Raw genomic sequence first — 16552 nt, 5'->3', positions numbered from 1 at the left:
ATTTATATTTATAAAAACAAAATCGTACATTAAAACAGAGATGTACTAATCCCAGGAGCTCCGTGTGCTCCTTACAAATGACAGCTGACTCCTAATTTTTAGATTTTTCTCTAGTCTAGTCTTGGAGCTCAAAAGTATCGGTACTTGTACTCGTACCGAGTACTGTACTTGGTATCTGTGCAACCCTAATAATAATCCCAATAATTTTTGTTACCATCATTTATGCCATTTATTTTCATTCATGTACTTGTACACTATGGAGTTATAACAAACAATGTTCACTGCATCACTGCAAAGACAGCAAAGCGTTTCTGAAGGAAGCTGGGGAAAAACATGCTTTCTGATGTGTGCTTCAGCACAGATACAACTTTTTTTTTTACCCAAGATGCATATCATTTTTTCAGTACATGCTTGGTGGACAATGGTAAAAAGCCACTAACATATTTCTCCACTAGTGGCAGACAGTTAAATTATAGTGTTAAAAGTTTAAAAAAAAATGATTTATCTAATGTTGCACATGGCACTTTGTTAATATTAGAAAGGTTAGGAGGAAGTGGGAAAGTGTCTTCAGTGATTAGACAGATGCTTTATTTCATTTTCCAGAGAATTAAAGGTGAAATATGATATGTCACCATGGGCAACATTCCTTTCCCTTCCAGCTATATTTTGTGTACATTTCTTACCTTGGTAATATCTCTCATGACTTCAAGTTCTGGGCCAACAGATTGAGAAATAGGTGGCAAGAATGGACCCTCTGGAAGATGATCGATATTTTCATTGTACAGTCTCATTAGGTCCTGTTTACCTACACAGCACAATTTTAGACAGCATAAGATGCGTATAAATAGAGTGGGAATACTTAAACAGGTAAGGAAAAGGAGAGATGTGAAGTTGTAGGAACTTACTTTGATTGCAGATCCAAGAGGTATGGAAGGAGTACATGAGGGTTAAGTGTAAGAGACCACACAGTGTTCAGTTGAGGGGTGCAGTGTTGAACTAACGTTCCCACCCTCCCACTAGTTAAATGTATAGCTTTCCTTGATAGGAGTGTAGTATATATTGACATTACTATTTGCATCTATCATTTTGTCACTGCTGGTTAGGGTTTTAGGGTCCATCCCAGATAGGACATCTCTTAGCTACATTGAAAATTGGTGTCAGGATGGTATCTGTGGTGATATGGTGAATTATTTATTAGGTTCTGGGGAAAAGGGGGTTATTGTGTGAACTATTTGGACTTGTACATCTACTTTACCCTTGTCATTTGTAAACACTGTACTACATAGATAGCCTCAGATGTGGTGTATAGAATATGAGGGACATTAAAGTTGGACCTGGAGATCTAAACCACAAACGTTCACATTCACAGGCTGGTGTCCCAGTTACGTCCCACCATCAGTTTTAGGAGTTCCCAAATGATAAGGCATAGCATTTATTTTGATAGGTTCAATTGACAGCATTATCTTTCAAGGGTCTCATAATAATGGCAATCTAGAGGTACTCATTATCTATATTTCAGCTGCTCAAAACATCTAACTAAGGCATTTATTTTAATTTTAGAAGATTAAAGTCATTGTTAGGTTATTGCTGTGTCCCTGTTGGGGCTATCTAACTCACTTCCTTTCACACAGGGCAGGGCACAGGGCAGAAGAATAATCTCTCCATAAGGTCATATGTAGAAAGAAATAGAACAGTGTATGACTAGCTTTAAAGTAAGATGCAAAAAATAACAGATTTACTGGCTGGATCATCAGTTGAAAATAAAAGAAAAAAAGCTTAAAAAAGAAAACTAATGCAGTCACTACATCTAAGATTTGGTAAAACTGCAATATAGTACATTTTTGCTTTTGGGTTTACTTACACTTTGAAAACAGATCTAATGGGAGACCACATACAGTATACTAGTCAACACTACTGTTTCACAGAAACAAAGAGTTCTAGAAAATACCTAGGTCTTAAACTATTGAATTCAATGTCCAGGGATATAACAGCTCTAGCTTGTCCATGGAGAACAAAGCTTTCTTGCTCTGCTAAGAAGAACAAAAGCTAAAAATAAAGTATATGTAAAGACAAAAACTATTTTTAATTTTTGGATAGAACAGTAAAGGGTTAGACCCTCTGTCATATTTTATTTCTCCATGTGACCACTGGGGAGATTCACTCCTCTGTTTGTACTGGTGATCATTGACACCAAGATAGAAAGTTAGGGGAAATCCAAAAGAAATTTTAAGCACTTAGGTGTGTCAAATAGCCCCTCTCCTGAAGAGATAGGGCCCTTTCCCTGACCCCCTGGGGTGCTCCTGACAGCCAAACCCAGGCGTACCCATTCCTCTAGGTAAGCAAAGCTGACCCCCGAGTACTAGATTGGGGGCTCCCCCAAAGGGAGAGCCCCAGTTCAGGGAGGAAGGAACCTAATGGTCACACATCTTCCCCCTAGTCTTCAGGGCAGGCCCAAAGAACCACACCCTCCATCCTAGGGGAGTGAAAAATACAGTCATAAAAAAGTGAAAGTGCAGACATGTGAGAAAAATAAATAAGTGCCAAAGGTGTCACAAGAACAAGAGGTGCGGGTAAGTCTTCCAATGGGGACACCTGTTCTGGTGACAGCTGTCTAAGAGGGAAATTCACCTCTTAGACTGGTGGAGACAGCTTAGATTTCCTCCAATTTCCTGTTGTGCCTCTGGGACAGGATGTGAAGGAATGGAAATGTTCCCAACAAGACACAGACAGCAAAAAATAAGCTTATAGGGGATTTAACCCTTCCCTGGTTTTGGCTATATATACAGGTCTATTCACAAAAGGGTGAAGAGTTTGGAGAAGGCAGGAGAAGTGAACAATCTAGGACAAAATAGCCGATTTGGAAAAATTGTCCAATTCAGCTCACTTTCCAGTTCAGCTATGTTGTCCTAGATTGTTCCCTTCTCCTGCCTTCTCCAAACTCTTCACCCTTTTGTGAATAGACCCCATAGACTTTAACAGGTATATTCACAAAATGGTGAAGTGTTTGGAGAAGGCAGGAGAAGTGAACAATCTAGGCCAAAATAGCTGATCTGGAAAGTGAGCTGAATTGGAGAATTTTTCCAGTTCAGCTATTTTGTCCTAGATTGCTCACTTCTCCTTCCTTCTCCAAGCTCTTCACCCTTTAGTGAATAACCCTGTAAATGAAAGTGAACTGACACAAATGACCACCAACAGTAAACTGACTACATTTGTCTATAAAGTCATACACTGATCTTGACAACACTGTTAAACGTTTTCCCTGCAGGCTGGATTCTTTCAAAATGTCAAAAGTATTGTGAAACAAAATTCTCCAGTCTTGTTGGTTGCTGTTTCCAAAAATCTAAACAATTTTGAATTTGTTAAAACCTAGTATTGTAACTCAAAATAATTTATGTTGTGGCTGTCATGATTCTGTGTCCTATCCAATATGTTGTGATTGGTTTATTGAGTTAGCTTGGCCACGTACAATCCTTCCAACTACATAATACCTCCCTCCATTTGTTTGTTTAGTGTGTGAAATTACAGATATTTGACATTTTCTATTTGCAGCAACATATTGAAGAGACCATTATGCTTAGATTTGTCAGTACTGGCTAGCCACATCATCAAAAAAGACTATAATAGGTAATGGGAAGACTCAGAAAGGATACCTGCATAGACACTAGTGAGAGGTAATGCTAACTGAAAAGGAAAAGAAAAGCTATCTTTAAACCTGAAGTCTGGACACTATTTTTTTTCTCTCCAAATTCATTCCTCAAAGGTCACAAGAAAATATAGACTATGTATTTCGGATGGAAGTTGATTCGTGGGTGGCCCTGCCAGCACCATTCCACTTGACAAAGTAAAATTCTTAACCAAAATTTGTTGAACGAGCCGGGTGGAATATTGTTGGCCGAACACTGCTGCAGTCACTGTTCAGGTATTCTGGCTCGGGCTATCCAAATACAATAGCCCAAAAATTGGACAGAAAAGAAGAGCTCTAGATCAAATCAGATTTCAGAGTCCATAATGATTATGTTGGTCACACAGCCAAAGCATTTTAATGGCAAATACAACCCCCTTTGTCAGGGTTTAAAAAGATGGAAATGAAGGATTGAACTGAGATATGGGTCAGTTCCCAAACTGATAGAATGCAGGCGGCTGTTGACTTCTCCAAGCGCCTCTGAAATATTCTCGTGATTTGAAGAATACAATAGCCCAGCAGGGAAGATTCTGCGAGCTACGCTCTTTAGCTTGAATGGGGGAGCCAAGTGATTTTTTTCGTTCTGCCTGCCCATTACGGTATATGGCCAGCTTAAGGAACATCAGATACTTATCAAGAAGCCAAGGTCCTAAGATTTAACATCAGATTTAATGATGAACAGGTTTTTTTTAAGTGCATTAACATACAATGTACCACCCAAGCCATATTTAACCCTTTGTTAGGACAGGCAGTGTGAACATCTAGTTTACAACTGATAACTGAGATCTTTCAGCATAGTACAGCAAGGAAAAATGTAACAAGAAATCATCACTGCTGCACACTATAATAAGTTTCCCCGTCCGGATGCACTGTGGGTAAAGGCTGGGAGCCCATCCTCGCTCCATATATCATAATGCACTGTTCTCCTTGACTCGGCCTGTGAGGGTGAAATGCATCAAAGGTGAGTGGTCTAGAGGAGGGTGGTCTAGAGGCAGGGATGGCATCATGCAAGCTGTCGGATCTGAATAAAGTTTTTCTATAATGATGTCAGTGGTGTGCGGCACTTCTTCTTAAGTGCAAAGTAAAAATGTAACATGTAACAAATATTTCATAGGTGTTACTCCAATTTGGCTACAAAAGTGGAAATATACTTTAAGGTCAATAAGAGATAAGGCAAAGGTTTTAAGAGAACCCCCACTAAACGCTGGTATACTTGACTGACTATGCGGGAGAAATGAATTGAAGCAGGGGTGGACAACCTTGGTCCTCCAGCTGTTGCAGATCTGCAAGTCCCATTGGCATTGAAAGACTTTGACAGCCACAGGCATAACTCCCAGAGGCAGAGGCATTAAGGGATTTGTTCCACAGCTAGAAGGCCGAAGTTACCCACACCTGAGTTGGAAGATCAGCCATAGGAACATAACTCTAACAATGTATACAAATGAAAGCTATTAATTTGTATTTAACTACTGACAGATTGCAAACTGTAAAAATGGAAATATATATATATATTACCATAATATATATATATATATATTGCAAAGGTAATATATTTAGCTCTTGGTTTTGTGAACTGATTGATTCTCATCAGACAATTTAACATGTATATGTAGACAGCGACATAGAGGTTCTATATGATTTTATTTTATAGTGTAATGCCTCATCAAAGAAGGCTGTATGGATATGATGCAGCTGCAGTTTTAAAGATGAACTCCCGGCAAATAGACTTCTATTTTCCCGAACAGTGGGGCTACCCCCGCATTGCCAGGGTTAACTGCTCATTTTTGCCTAGGTGCTAAAATATATATATATATATATATATATACACACACATACACATACATACACACACATATACAGAATAAAATGGAAGTGGCAATATTGGCTACTCACCATAAGTGTATTTCCTTCGACCAGTAAAAGGGCCACCGTAAAAGGTAGTGTGTGGCTTCTTGTGAGTGAGTGAAGCATTGTCCTTCCCAAATGACACCTCCAAAGGAACAGGAGGCTTTTCATAATAGTCACTCCTATTAATTATTGTATCATCTCCATTTATTTGACTGTGCTTTGTTTCTCCCTGTTGGATGGTAAAATATTTTTATCACCTTTTTTCATATCTTCAGGGAAGCCTATCCCACCTCAACCTGACCACTGAACTATCACTTTCTCAAACAATTCATCCCCACACAACTACCTCCTCATGTATCACTGGCCCCTCCCTTTTAGATTGTAAGCCCTCACGGCAGGGCTCTCCTTACCATCATGTCTTGAATTGTATTGTAACTGTAATGTCTTCCTTATATTGTAAAGCGCTGTGCAAACTGTTGGCGCTATATAAATCCTGTATAATAATAATAATCACCTCAAGAATGTATATAAAGGATATTTTAAAAAAGCAGTACATTTAGTGATACATTCTGATACAGTATTGTCCTGTCTTGTACACAGAAAATTAAATGAATAACTTTGCAATAAGAAAAGTCTTCAAATGTGTGTGTGTGTGTGTGTGTGTGTGTATATATATATATATATTTCTTTTTTTGGGTATAAACTGCCTGTAATATCTTTTTGCCACTAATATCTTTATGTCCAATTCTAAGGATTGTCTTTATTATAATATATACAGATAAAGTAATGTTTGTAGATTTCTGTTCTTTGTTCACTTTTTTAAAAGGTCAGTATTCTCTAGTATTCTGCCCTAAAAAATGCTCACAAAATCTACCCCTAAAAAAGTCCCATTCATTTCTATGGCTCTGTTAACATCTGTTGCTGGAAAAAGTACATGAGCTTTTTTTGGTCATTTTACAGCTTGTTTTGGCCCCATAGACTCAATAGGAAACAATTCAAAAACACGCGCTTGCTGTGTTTTTGCGCGCATTTTTAATGCACGTTTGCTCCTTAACATCAATAATCTACAATCTGCTCACAAAAACACACGCATCATAACGCGCAAAAACACACAGAACCGTGCATCAAAAATGCGTAAAAACGTTGCCTAGGTATGAAGCCAGCCTACTACTTTCCAGAAATAAAATGCTGGAAGGGGCTCTAGCCTTCCCCTACTCTACTATAAAAGTGTTTTTATTGCTGTGACCCTCTTGAAAATTTCCTCTCACTCCCTGTTCTGATTACACATTGAGGTTGATTTACTAAAGGCAAATAGCCTGTTAATCTTTCGAGGGAATTTTCCCTTTGCTTAATAAATATGGTAAAAATTCAATTTGCAAGGAATTCCCAATGACATTAAAGAAAAATATAAAAAAGCTTGGGCAAAAAAGCTTTTTGCTTATAATTGGCTGATGGGAGTCAGCAGAGCTTCACCTCATTCACTAAGCTAAATCCCCTTGCAAAGTGAGCAGCCTATTTGCCTTTAGTAAATCAACCTCATTGTCAATGGGGGAGCAGGTGAAGAGAAATCTCCTCAGCTTGGTCACTGAGAAAGGGGAAAACTGAAAGAACATTTAATAACCCCAAGTTCTAATAAAGTCTTTGGCTGAAGATAGATACAGGAGTTAATTGAAAACCCATAGGGGTCTATTCACTAAGTTGCCGTAGGCAGCCGAGTGAAAGACCGACCCGAAGTGAAGTGAGCCGAACGCTGTTTGGCTATTCACTTCAGGCTGGTACGGCTAATTTCAGCCGTATATCGGCTGAAATCAGCCGTACTTCGCGTGGCTTCGGGTCGACCGAACATGATCAGCATGTTCGGCCGACCCGAAGTGCAGAAGGAGTTCAACTCAGCCGGTCCAACATCTGGATCGGCTGAGCCGAACCTCCGGCAGGCTACTCGCTGCTGTTCTAGTCTCATTGATTTGATTTATATCCCTTTGCATGACACCACTGCCACTAGATGGCGATGAGGAGCATAGGTATTTCTGCTGGTCAGTAGGGCTATAAATCAGCCCCTTTAAGTATAATCAGCAATGTGAGTGAAATGTCCTTATAATGGTTTTTAACAAGTGGGTAAAGGTGAAAACATTTATACAAATCTTATTAGTGAAGGCTTTCAGATATATATGAAGCTGGTAGTTGATTCAGCCTGTTGGGATGCACTCAGAAAAAGACAACTTTGGATTGACATAACAGTTAGTAAAGCTTTTACCAAGTGTGAGTTATAGTGCTCCTTGGTTTTCCAGGAACTCTGTGTAACGTGTGATTTGATTCGTTCAGGGCTTGACTTTCTAAAGGTTCCAGTACTAGATAATGGTACAGCTGACGTCTTTCCAAATACTTCAAGGGTTTCAGTATCAGCTCCCAGTTCTTCCTCATTTCCAGTCTCTTCCTCCACTGGGGTACACCGTCCTAATGAGAAGATACCATGAGTAAACTTGTATTAAGCTGCTGGGCATAGCTAAACAAACAATGCACAAATAAATATAACAGTAGATAGATTCATATTCCCAAAACAATAAAATAAGTTATATTCCTGGCAAATGACAATAAGAGTTCTCCGTGACTGACTCAATATAATTTACATTGTTTAGCTGGTCTATGTGAACAAACAATTATATTAGGTTCAATTCACTAAGCTAACACACCAGGATAAGGATCAATGTTTTGAAAATATTAATAGTTATTGAATGCATTGTAAACCGAATCCATTAAAGGAGAACTATGGGTTAAGGCTTTTCTCCATAGTTCTCCTTAGGGTAACGGGAGGACACAAACTAGCGTCCTCCCGTCACCCTAGGCTCAGTAGACCGCGAGCTGTAGCTCGCGTTATACTGAGACGCCGCAGTATACCGCGAGTTTCCGCTCGCGGTATACCAAGACGCCGCAGCTGATCCCGACAATTATGTCTGGATCCGCCCAGCTGCGTGACTGACAGCTGGCTCTGCCTATCTAGAGGCAGAGCCATCTGTACCTGCCCCCCTCCCCCGTCCGTTCCGCCAGTCAGCACTGGCGGATCGGAGCGGGGAGGGGGGAATCCATCCCCTCCCCTGTCACGACAGAGAGCCGTGACAGGATCGAGAGGTGAGCGAACACCGGTATGTGTTTGCTCACCTCCCGATCTACTGAGCCGACCTGTGACAGTTTCATTGTCACAGATCGGCTAGAACTATGAGGTGAGTGGAAATCACTCATCTCATAGTTCTCCTTTAAGATTTAACCACTTGCTGCCCAGAGCAATTTCTTACATGTGCACACACATGATCAAATCTAAATTTCTGGCTAGAAAACAGCTGCAGGCCCCCAATTATATATCTTCTGAAAGCAGAGGCCCTGTAGAATAAAACGATGCTAGTTGCAATTTTTTATGTCGCACAGTATTTGCGCAAATGGTTTTTGGATAAAATACAAGTATTTTTAGGATAAAATACACTAAAATGAAATTTAGTGAACAGAAACAGAATATAATGCCCAATTTTGGGTAAAATATAAAATATGGGGTCACGCCAGGTTAATAGATACCAAACATGCCAAGCCTTAAAATTGCATGCATCCGAGAAACCGCAAAAAAATGCAATAACCAAAATTTCCCATAGGCGACACTTTAAAAGCTTTTACGGCTCATCAGTTTAGTATAAACAGTAATTGATGGGCCTAGAATTATTGCTCTCTCCCTGAGGCTCACGACAATATATAACATGTGTGGCACAATTTTTGTTTTTGCATGTATTAGCAAAATTGTACAATTTTTTTTCACACTCAGCTTTATTGCTATTGCCTAGGGGGCTAACAAGCCCCTTATGTAATAGCAAATATAATGTGACAGGTCCTCTTTATGGATACATCAGGGGTCTTTCAGACCGCTAATGTCACCTAGGGACCCCAAAGAAGCTGATGAAGCAGAGATCTGCTCCACAAGCTTCTTCTTCTGGCTCCAGGAGCCAGAGACTGTGCCCAGTGACACCAGAAGTGATGTAATACACATCACTTCCGGATCCAGCGATTGGAGGAGAGCTCATAGCCTGGAATTTAGAATTTTGGGTATGGTAGTTTTTTTGCAATTTCGCGGGTGCGCGCAATTTTAAAGCTTGACATGTTTGGTGTCTATTTACCGGATGTGACCCCAGCTTTTATATTTTATCAAAAAATGGGTAAGAATAAATGTATTATAACATAATGTAAAAAAAACCCAGTGGTGATTAAATACCACCAAAAGAAAGCTCTATCTGTCCCTAAAAAATTGTATAAAATTAATTTCAGTACAGCGTTGCATAATGGAATACATGTCAGTCAAAGTACTGAAAAATGGCCTGGCCAGGAAGAGGGTGTAAACACCTGGTCAGCAAGTGGTTAAGGTTGACATTTCAATAATAGCTCAAGGTACAATATTTTTAAAATACACTGTAGGTTTCCATTACAAATAAAAAGGGTAAAATGTTTGTGAAAAGGAAATCTTTGATAATTGTAATTATTTTAATAAATTTGAAATGCATGGTAGGTAATATGATGCAGCAGTCTACAGCCCTTTTCAACCAAAGGTGAAAACTTTCTTGAGGTGGTAAGGGTCACCTACACAAGAAGCATACTTTCTTTTCAAATGCGTTATTTATAACAAAATAGATTTTATGTCAGGTAGAATTTAAATATATTGTTGTAAAATATGTTTGTAGGCAAAAAAATAATTCACATAGTACTTTAAAAGCCATGCTAATTCATGATTGATTTTAATTTTGCATAGCTTAGTCACCATGAACCAAAAGACTTTGGTCTCAGGACTACCAAAAGTTGGATTGAAGCTCTAAGGCCCATCCAAATACTACAATCCAGTGGCCATAGCCATGTGAATTTGTGTGTCATTTATAATGTAAGGTGTAGAGATCAAAATGAAACATAGAACCTTTTAATGAGTTGGTTCACTCACCAAAATACATTTTAGGACTTTCAGACCACTTTTTTTTCTCAAAACAAAGAGAACATATGTTTCCCACTCAAGGGTATATACTAAGCAAGACACAGTGCAACAAAACACTATATGGACTAAAGTATGTTTACAACCCTCCAAATTATTATTATTAGGTGCACAAAGTCAGGTCCATAAATTCATGGTTGGACCAGTCTGGTGTGGAAAAACTTGAGTGGCTTTGCCTTAAGCCTAATAAACACCTATAAGTTCATTGGAATGCCAATTCCAAGCCAGTTCTTTTTGTCCAACATAAGTACCAGACCTCACAAATGCTTTTTTGGCTGAATGGATACAAATTCCCACAGACGCATTCCAAAATCTTGTTTAAAGCCTTCCCAGAAGAATGGAGGCTGTTATATTCACAAATGAGAAATCCAAATGTATATCAATGCCCATGGTTTGGGAATAAGATATGGGTCTGATAAGCTCATATATGGGTGAAGGTGAGGTGTTCACAAACTTTTGGCCTGATAGTGTAGTTCAGCATAGCCCATATCCAGTCTCCTAGCTAACTAACTTTCCTTAAGCCTTAGCCTCTTCCTAGACTAAGCCTCTTTGAGTCTGTTCCACTGAGACTAGCTCTCTCAACAGTTCTTTACGGTCTCTCAGATCAAGAAGTCTAGTTTGATATGTATTCCTGCCCATTTAGGCTTGGACACACACTGCCAGTCAGTTGCTCTGACATACACTGGCCTACACAGGAACCCTATCTGAATGCAGCTTCTCCAATTGCTTGTGTAGCCCCTACCACCATAAGTGGCGACTAAAATTTAGTGTTGCTAGCACTGTAATTAGTCTGGCTGATTTTTAGTCTGGTATCATTTGGTTATTTTAGGTGTTCTGCTATTGATTGCTCCTACCTGTGAGTGGGGTGTGACCCTGTCAGAGTGAGGCAGCCAATAGGGGAACATTAGCAGTGTCTATGCCTTACTAGCCAATCACTGGGAGTTTCGTGGCCAGTGGTGCATGCTGGGGAAGTGCATAAATACTCAGGGATTGCCATGTGCTGGGGTTCAGTCCACCCCGGATCCTAGCCTGGAGTGGGATGTACAAGGTTGGAGAAGCTGACTAGGCATCAAACCTACAGGAGGCCACATTTGGACCCAGGTGGGGTCTGGAACTATCTGGGGAGGAGAACCAGAGGAGTCCTATGACTGTTTGAGGTGCCAGGAGATAGCATGGACCTCAGGAACTAGTCTGGTGTTTCTCATAGGAAAGATCTCATGCACATCTCTATTCAGATGCTGTTCTACTGCACAGTGTCATCCTCTGTCCTACTAAGGTATTTCTACACTGTGGCAGCCTGAAAGGATTAGTGAGTCTGGAGTCTGTCTGTTTTGCAATGGATGTCTGAACCCCTTTGCCCTATCTACCAGTTTGACTGTTCTTTAATAAAGCATTAAAAAAAGAACTTAAAGTGACTGACGTCCAATCTATTGTTCACATTCCACAATCCGGCTAAGAATCCACCCCTTAAAGTGAAATGAAACCCCTGCCTACCTCTGGGGGTCAGGGGGGACACTAAAATTGTTCAAAATGTTTTATTGTTTTCAGTAAATAACTGATTCAAGATGTCTCTAGGTCTTACGTTTGAAACATTAGTATATAAAATAAAGTATACATGTATACATTGTTCATAAAAGGAAAGACCAGTGAGTGGAGCTGAGTTTCAAAGATTAGACCCTGTATTGACGATCCATTCAGGTATGTAGAAATGCATAACTTGGCTCAAGCATTAATCTGGGGTTAAGACTGCGATCTCAAGCACCCCATGCTTTATTGCTCTAGTCATATCAGCTGTTGGTGCTTCCTGGAGCTCTAGTTGTAGCAGAAAGAGGCACGGGTAAGGAAAAAGGAGAAGAAAAAAAGGAAAAGAAAGGAGATAGATCTCACCCGTAACCTCCTCCATTTGCCTTACTCACATTGCTGTATATAGTATACACGTTCCTTACAAAGTTCATACAGAAGTAGTTATGGTTAGTGGGGACAAATGTGCTAAAAAGACCCTCATTGAAACTTTAAAGTACATCATTTGTAAAATATATCTTCCCAACAGATGCATGCTTAATATTTGGCTAAATATTTGCAGACACAGTAAACCTTTTACAACCCTATTGAATACAGTATGCTTACAGCTGCCTTCTCTACCAAAAGGGAGAGAAATATGTATGTTGCCATTTCTGACCTCCTTCTAAAAGTATAGTTGGCTGGCTGTCTCTATCTCCAGTTGTCTCTGAATCACTGACACAGAACAAGCATGCAGATCAGGAAAATCACAAGGAGTCGTGGCTCCTAATCTGCAGTCTTGCTCCAGATCACTCATTTTAAAAAAGTAACTGATTCAGCATGACAGTCAGGCAGCTAGCTAGCAAGTTCAGAAATAGAGGTCACCAATGACAGCTTACATACTTCAGTCCAGGTTTCCATTAAGGCAATGAAGCCTAATATGTAAAGTCACCAATACTCCGCTCAGAAAGTAGTATTAAACGCAAACTTTTTTTAATAATGAATCCAGATCAAACAAATATACATTGCCTAGCAAAGCATTGATTTACATAGCACTCTGCTTGAGAAAGGAGTCACTCTAAAACAGGAAGTCAGGACCAGTGCATTGATTTAGGTGATTTAATTACCATTTGAAATACCGTATATATTCTACCATTAGCTGCCTCATTTCCCACCCTCGGCTTATATTCGGGTCAATACTTTTTCCCAGTTTTTTGTGGTAAAATTAGGTAACTCGGCTTATATTCGGGACGGCTTATACTCGAGTATATACGGTAGCTTAAAATCCTTTTGACTGTAATGTCACTTTTATTAGAGCGAGATACAGACCATAATATTAACCATGCTGGGCTTGTAGCAGACCTAAACAATAGGTGCACTGTCAAATAAAATGCACTTATCCTTATTTTCCAACCCTCCCCCATTTCCCTCCCTTGGTGCATACTTGGCAGATCTTTAGTGGTCAATTGCGTCTGTGGCGAACACTGTTGTTTACATCCGCTCAGAAGATCTTTAGCGTGCTGGCTAAGTCTACGCAGTAGCTTCCCCTAGAGCAGGGGGGGACAAAGTAATATGGAATTCAGAGGCCAGACTGTCCAATCAAGCACCCAGCAGGATTTCATAGGAGCCAGCTCCATTGACAACAAACAGAGAAAACCTCCAAAAGTTCAGCGTCAGCTGTAAATTTTAATGAGCACTGGCTTCTGGGATTTTTCCAGCCTTGCCATCGAGTTCTGTAGGATCATCACCCGATGCTGGAGACACTGCTGAAGACACAAGAAGGTGCCAGAGAATCCTATGGAAAACCACTCTGCAGGCATGGCTAGTGCACTGAAGATCTGCTGGTGGGATATAAACATCACCGGAGGCTGTGGCTGCGATTTCTCAACACATATGCATCTGGACCAGGTAGGTTAGTTTAGCTCAGGTAGGTAGAAAATAACATAAGTGCCCTTTGTTTGAAAATACAGTATACTATTTTTCGGGTGAATTTAAGTGAGAAGTTAATTTTAATGTTGCCATTCTGAGCCACCTCTGTCCTCTACCCAGCCACTCTGTTTGGCAGAGTACTGTTTCCCACAATCATGTGCCTACCCTGGGCCAGCCACCAATCTTACCTTTATCTTCTTTGGCATCCTCTTGACAAGTGTTGTCCCTGCCCACAGATTCTAAAGTTTCTGAAAGTCTGTATTTGCCTAGGCATAGTCATGCCCTCCATCTGACATTGCTCAGGCCCGATGACAGTTTACTGAGGTACTGGATGAAGAGAAGGGTATGTCTGCTTTCCCCGCAGTCCAGATGTTTTGGGTATATTGGGGAGCTTCAATGAAACTATAGCCAAGGGTAAGATTTTGTACTTTAAGGAGAACCGAAAATGATTTTACTGGAGGCAATGTTATTATTATGTATAAAATAATTTCAATTAAGATTGAAGTTCAACAGCATTTGGTTTTATGAAATTTTTGTTTACCACAAAAAAACCTTCTTATATGCAGTGTAAGCCATACTGGTTATTTATTTAAACCACTCCAGTTACCTGGACTTGTGACAGGATTGGTATTTGTCCAGTGGGGAAGGTAAGTAAAAACAGGCAGACGCTGATACTTCAAGGGAGTAGATGACAAGTCTGGATGTCTTCCACTATACTCTCCTGAATAGCCGGTCAGTTGTTGAAGCTGAACCGAGTCCCTAAGGCTTCCTGAAAATACATGCAAACAACAACATTTAGGAGCCCCGTACTCAACTGGTATGGCAGGCCACAGTTCTGCCCAGGGATTTTCTCTGATGTTTTCAAGTTCTCTGAAAGACCACCAAGTCTGCATGTGAAAAGCTCCTTTTAGGCATTCATATAATATTGTTTACACAAAATAAAAAGGAGCAACAAATAGGAACAGTGGTATCAGTATCACAAAGCCAGTGTATTTACCTTCAGGGGAGTTTCACTGTCAGGTTAAAAATCATGTGTTTCTGTATGCTCTGTTGTTCCCTCTTGTAAAAAATCCATTATCTAGTGTTAAAGTGACCACTAACGTATAGAATCCACCTCATAAAAATATATACATCAATGCAAATGAATCTTGAGCATGTAAAACAGTATTAGCAGCTGGCTTCTTATAAACATTATTTTACAGCAAGATAAACTATGAAGCTATAAAAATGATATACAAAAAGCAAAAATGTATACTGTTAGGATACTGTTCAGTTAATTAAAAAAATGATTTTACTTAATTAAAAATGATTTTACTTAAAGAAGCAGTTAATCCAATACATGTATGTATTCTGATTTGTATGTGGTATTATGTATTCTGATAACTGTATGAGGTAATACAACTAATGCTGCTGTTATTCAGAATATTAATTTCTTTTTTTATTCTGCATACCTGTATTTATATTTTCCTCCACTTACAAGTTTACTTTTACCAAGTTGTTCAATGAAGTGACAATGACAGGGATTGGGGCAAACTATAAAAGGATGTGATATAAAGGAAAGGACTTCATGTACTGAATGCTATTATTATAGTTATCAGAATGCTACACTTTTCAACATAGGGGTCCTTTAAGAACTTTCCTTCATGATTAGCAAAAATGTTTTTCAAAGCTAACCTGCTTGTTGCAATTTGTAAAGGTAGTTTGGATCCCACGTCTGGAGAAGACGAGTAAGATATCTTTTGGGTGAATAACCAGGCCGGATCTGTCTGTCATACTGAATATCCTCTTCATTTAGAAAATGTAGGTATGGCTGCCAGTGGGAATCGGTATGGAAATTCTAGAGAAACACAAGAGGGGTTAGAATTATACATTAGTTAGAGTTGGTAAAGGTCAATATGTCTATTGTCGCCAGCAATGTTTTATTGTGTCATGTCTATCTATATATTTATAAGACCATAAAAGGAACATATAGGAACTATTAACTACTTTGTATAAGTTTTTTTTATTGACATCACATGTTATATTGATCCCTTTTTTCCCAGAAAAAAGTACCAAGTTCAAAGACAGAAAATAGCAGTGATGCATACTGAAATGGTAAATATATAAGGTGCATAGTATAAAGACACGTTAATGAGCATAGTAAAGTCTTATAAATATAAAGTACTAATAACACACTGCATTTTAACTGAGGACATGGTAAGCTTTACATGTTGACTGTTTATATGCATGCACTCCAGTCATTTTTCAGATAGGGTTTCCTAATGGTGACAATAGTGGACAATGCCAGTGCAAGGTGCTTTGGCACAGCCACTTGTAGTCTCCATTAAAAGTGTGTGCGACAGGATGACAACACAGGAAAATAACCCGGAGACAGGGACAGATATTGGTCACCCTATAACAAGAATTGCCTATAAAAGGATCTTCATGGTAGGATCAGTAGGAATTATTTTCTGACTTAAAAAGACTGACATTTTGTAATTACATTACCGGGTTAAAGATTTTAGTGACTAGGTTTACGTATACTTAAATCTGCCTCAATAACTCTTCACTAGCCATTTAAAACTCTAACCCAAAACTTTAAC

The 16552-nt window shown here is 39.3% G+C and overlaps 1 protein-coding gene across 1 annotated transcript in view; it reads right to left on the bottom strand.

Annotated features, from left to right (window-relative positions):
- LOC108785035 (uncharacterized protein KIAA2012-like) overlaps positions 1-16552 on the bottom strand; it is a 124952-nt gene that overhangs the window by 77992 nt on the left and 30408 nt on the right. The window contains exons 3-7 of the mRNA XM_018554012.1: positions 15645-15807; positions 14578-14739; positions 7785-7984; positions 5576-5759; positions 684-805 (exon numbers count right to left, since the gene is read on the bottom strand). Coding sequence (XP_018409514.1) covers positions 684-805; positions 5576-5759; positions 7785-7984; positions 14578-14739; positions 15645-15807 — 831 coding nt within the window. The remainder of the gene's footprint in view (positions 1-683; positions 806-5575; positions 5760-7784; positions 7985-14577; positions 14740-15644; positions 15808-16552) is intronic.

This window comes from Nanorana parkeri, unplaced genomic scaffold (assembly GCF_000935625.1).
Source record: "Nanorana parkeri isolate BGI_ZX_2015 unplaced genomic scaffold, ASM93562v1 scaffold139, whole genome shotgun sequence".
In the NCBI taxonomy this organism is placed as follows: Eukaryota; Metazoa; Chordata; class Amphibia; order Anura; family Dicroglossidae; genus Nanorana; species Nanorana parkeri.
This window is presented reverse-complemented; position numbering and strand designations above follow the sequence as displayed.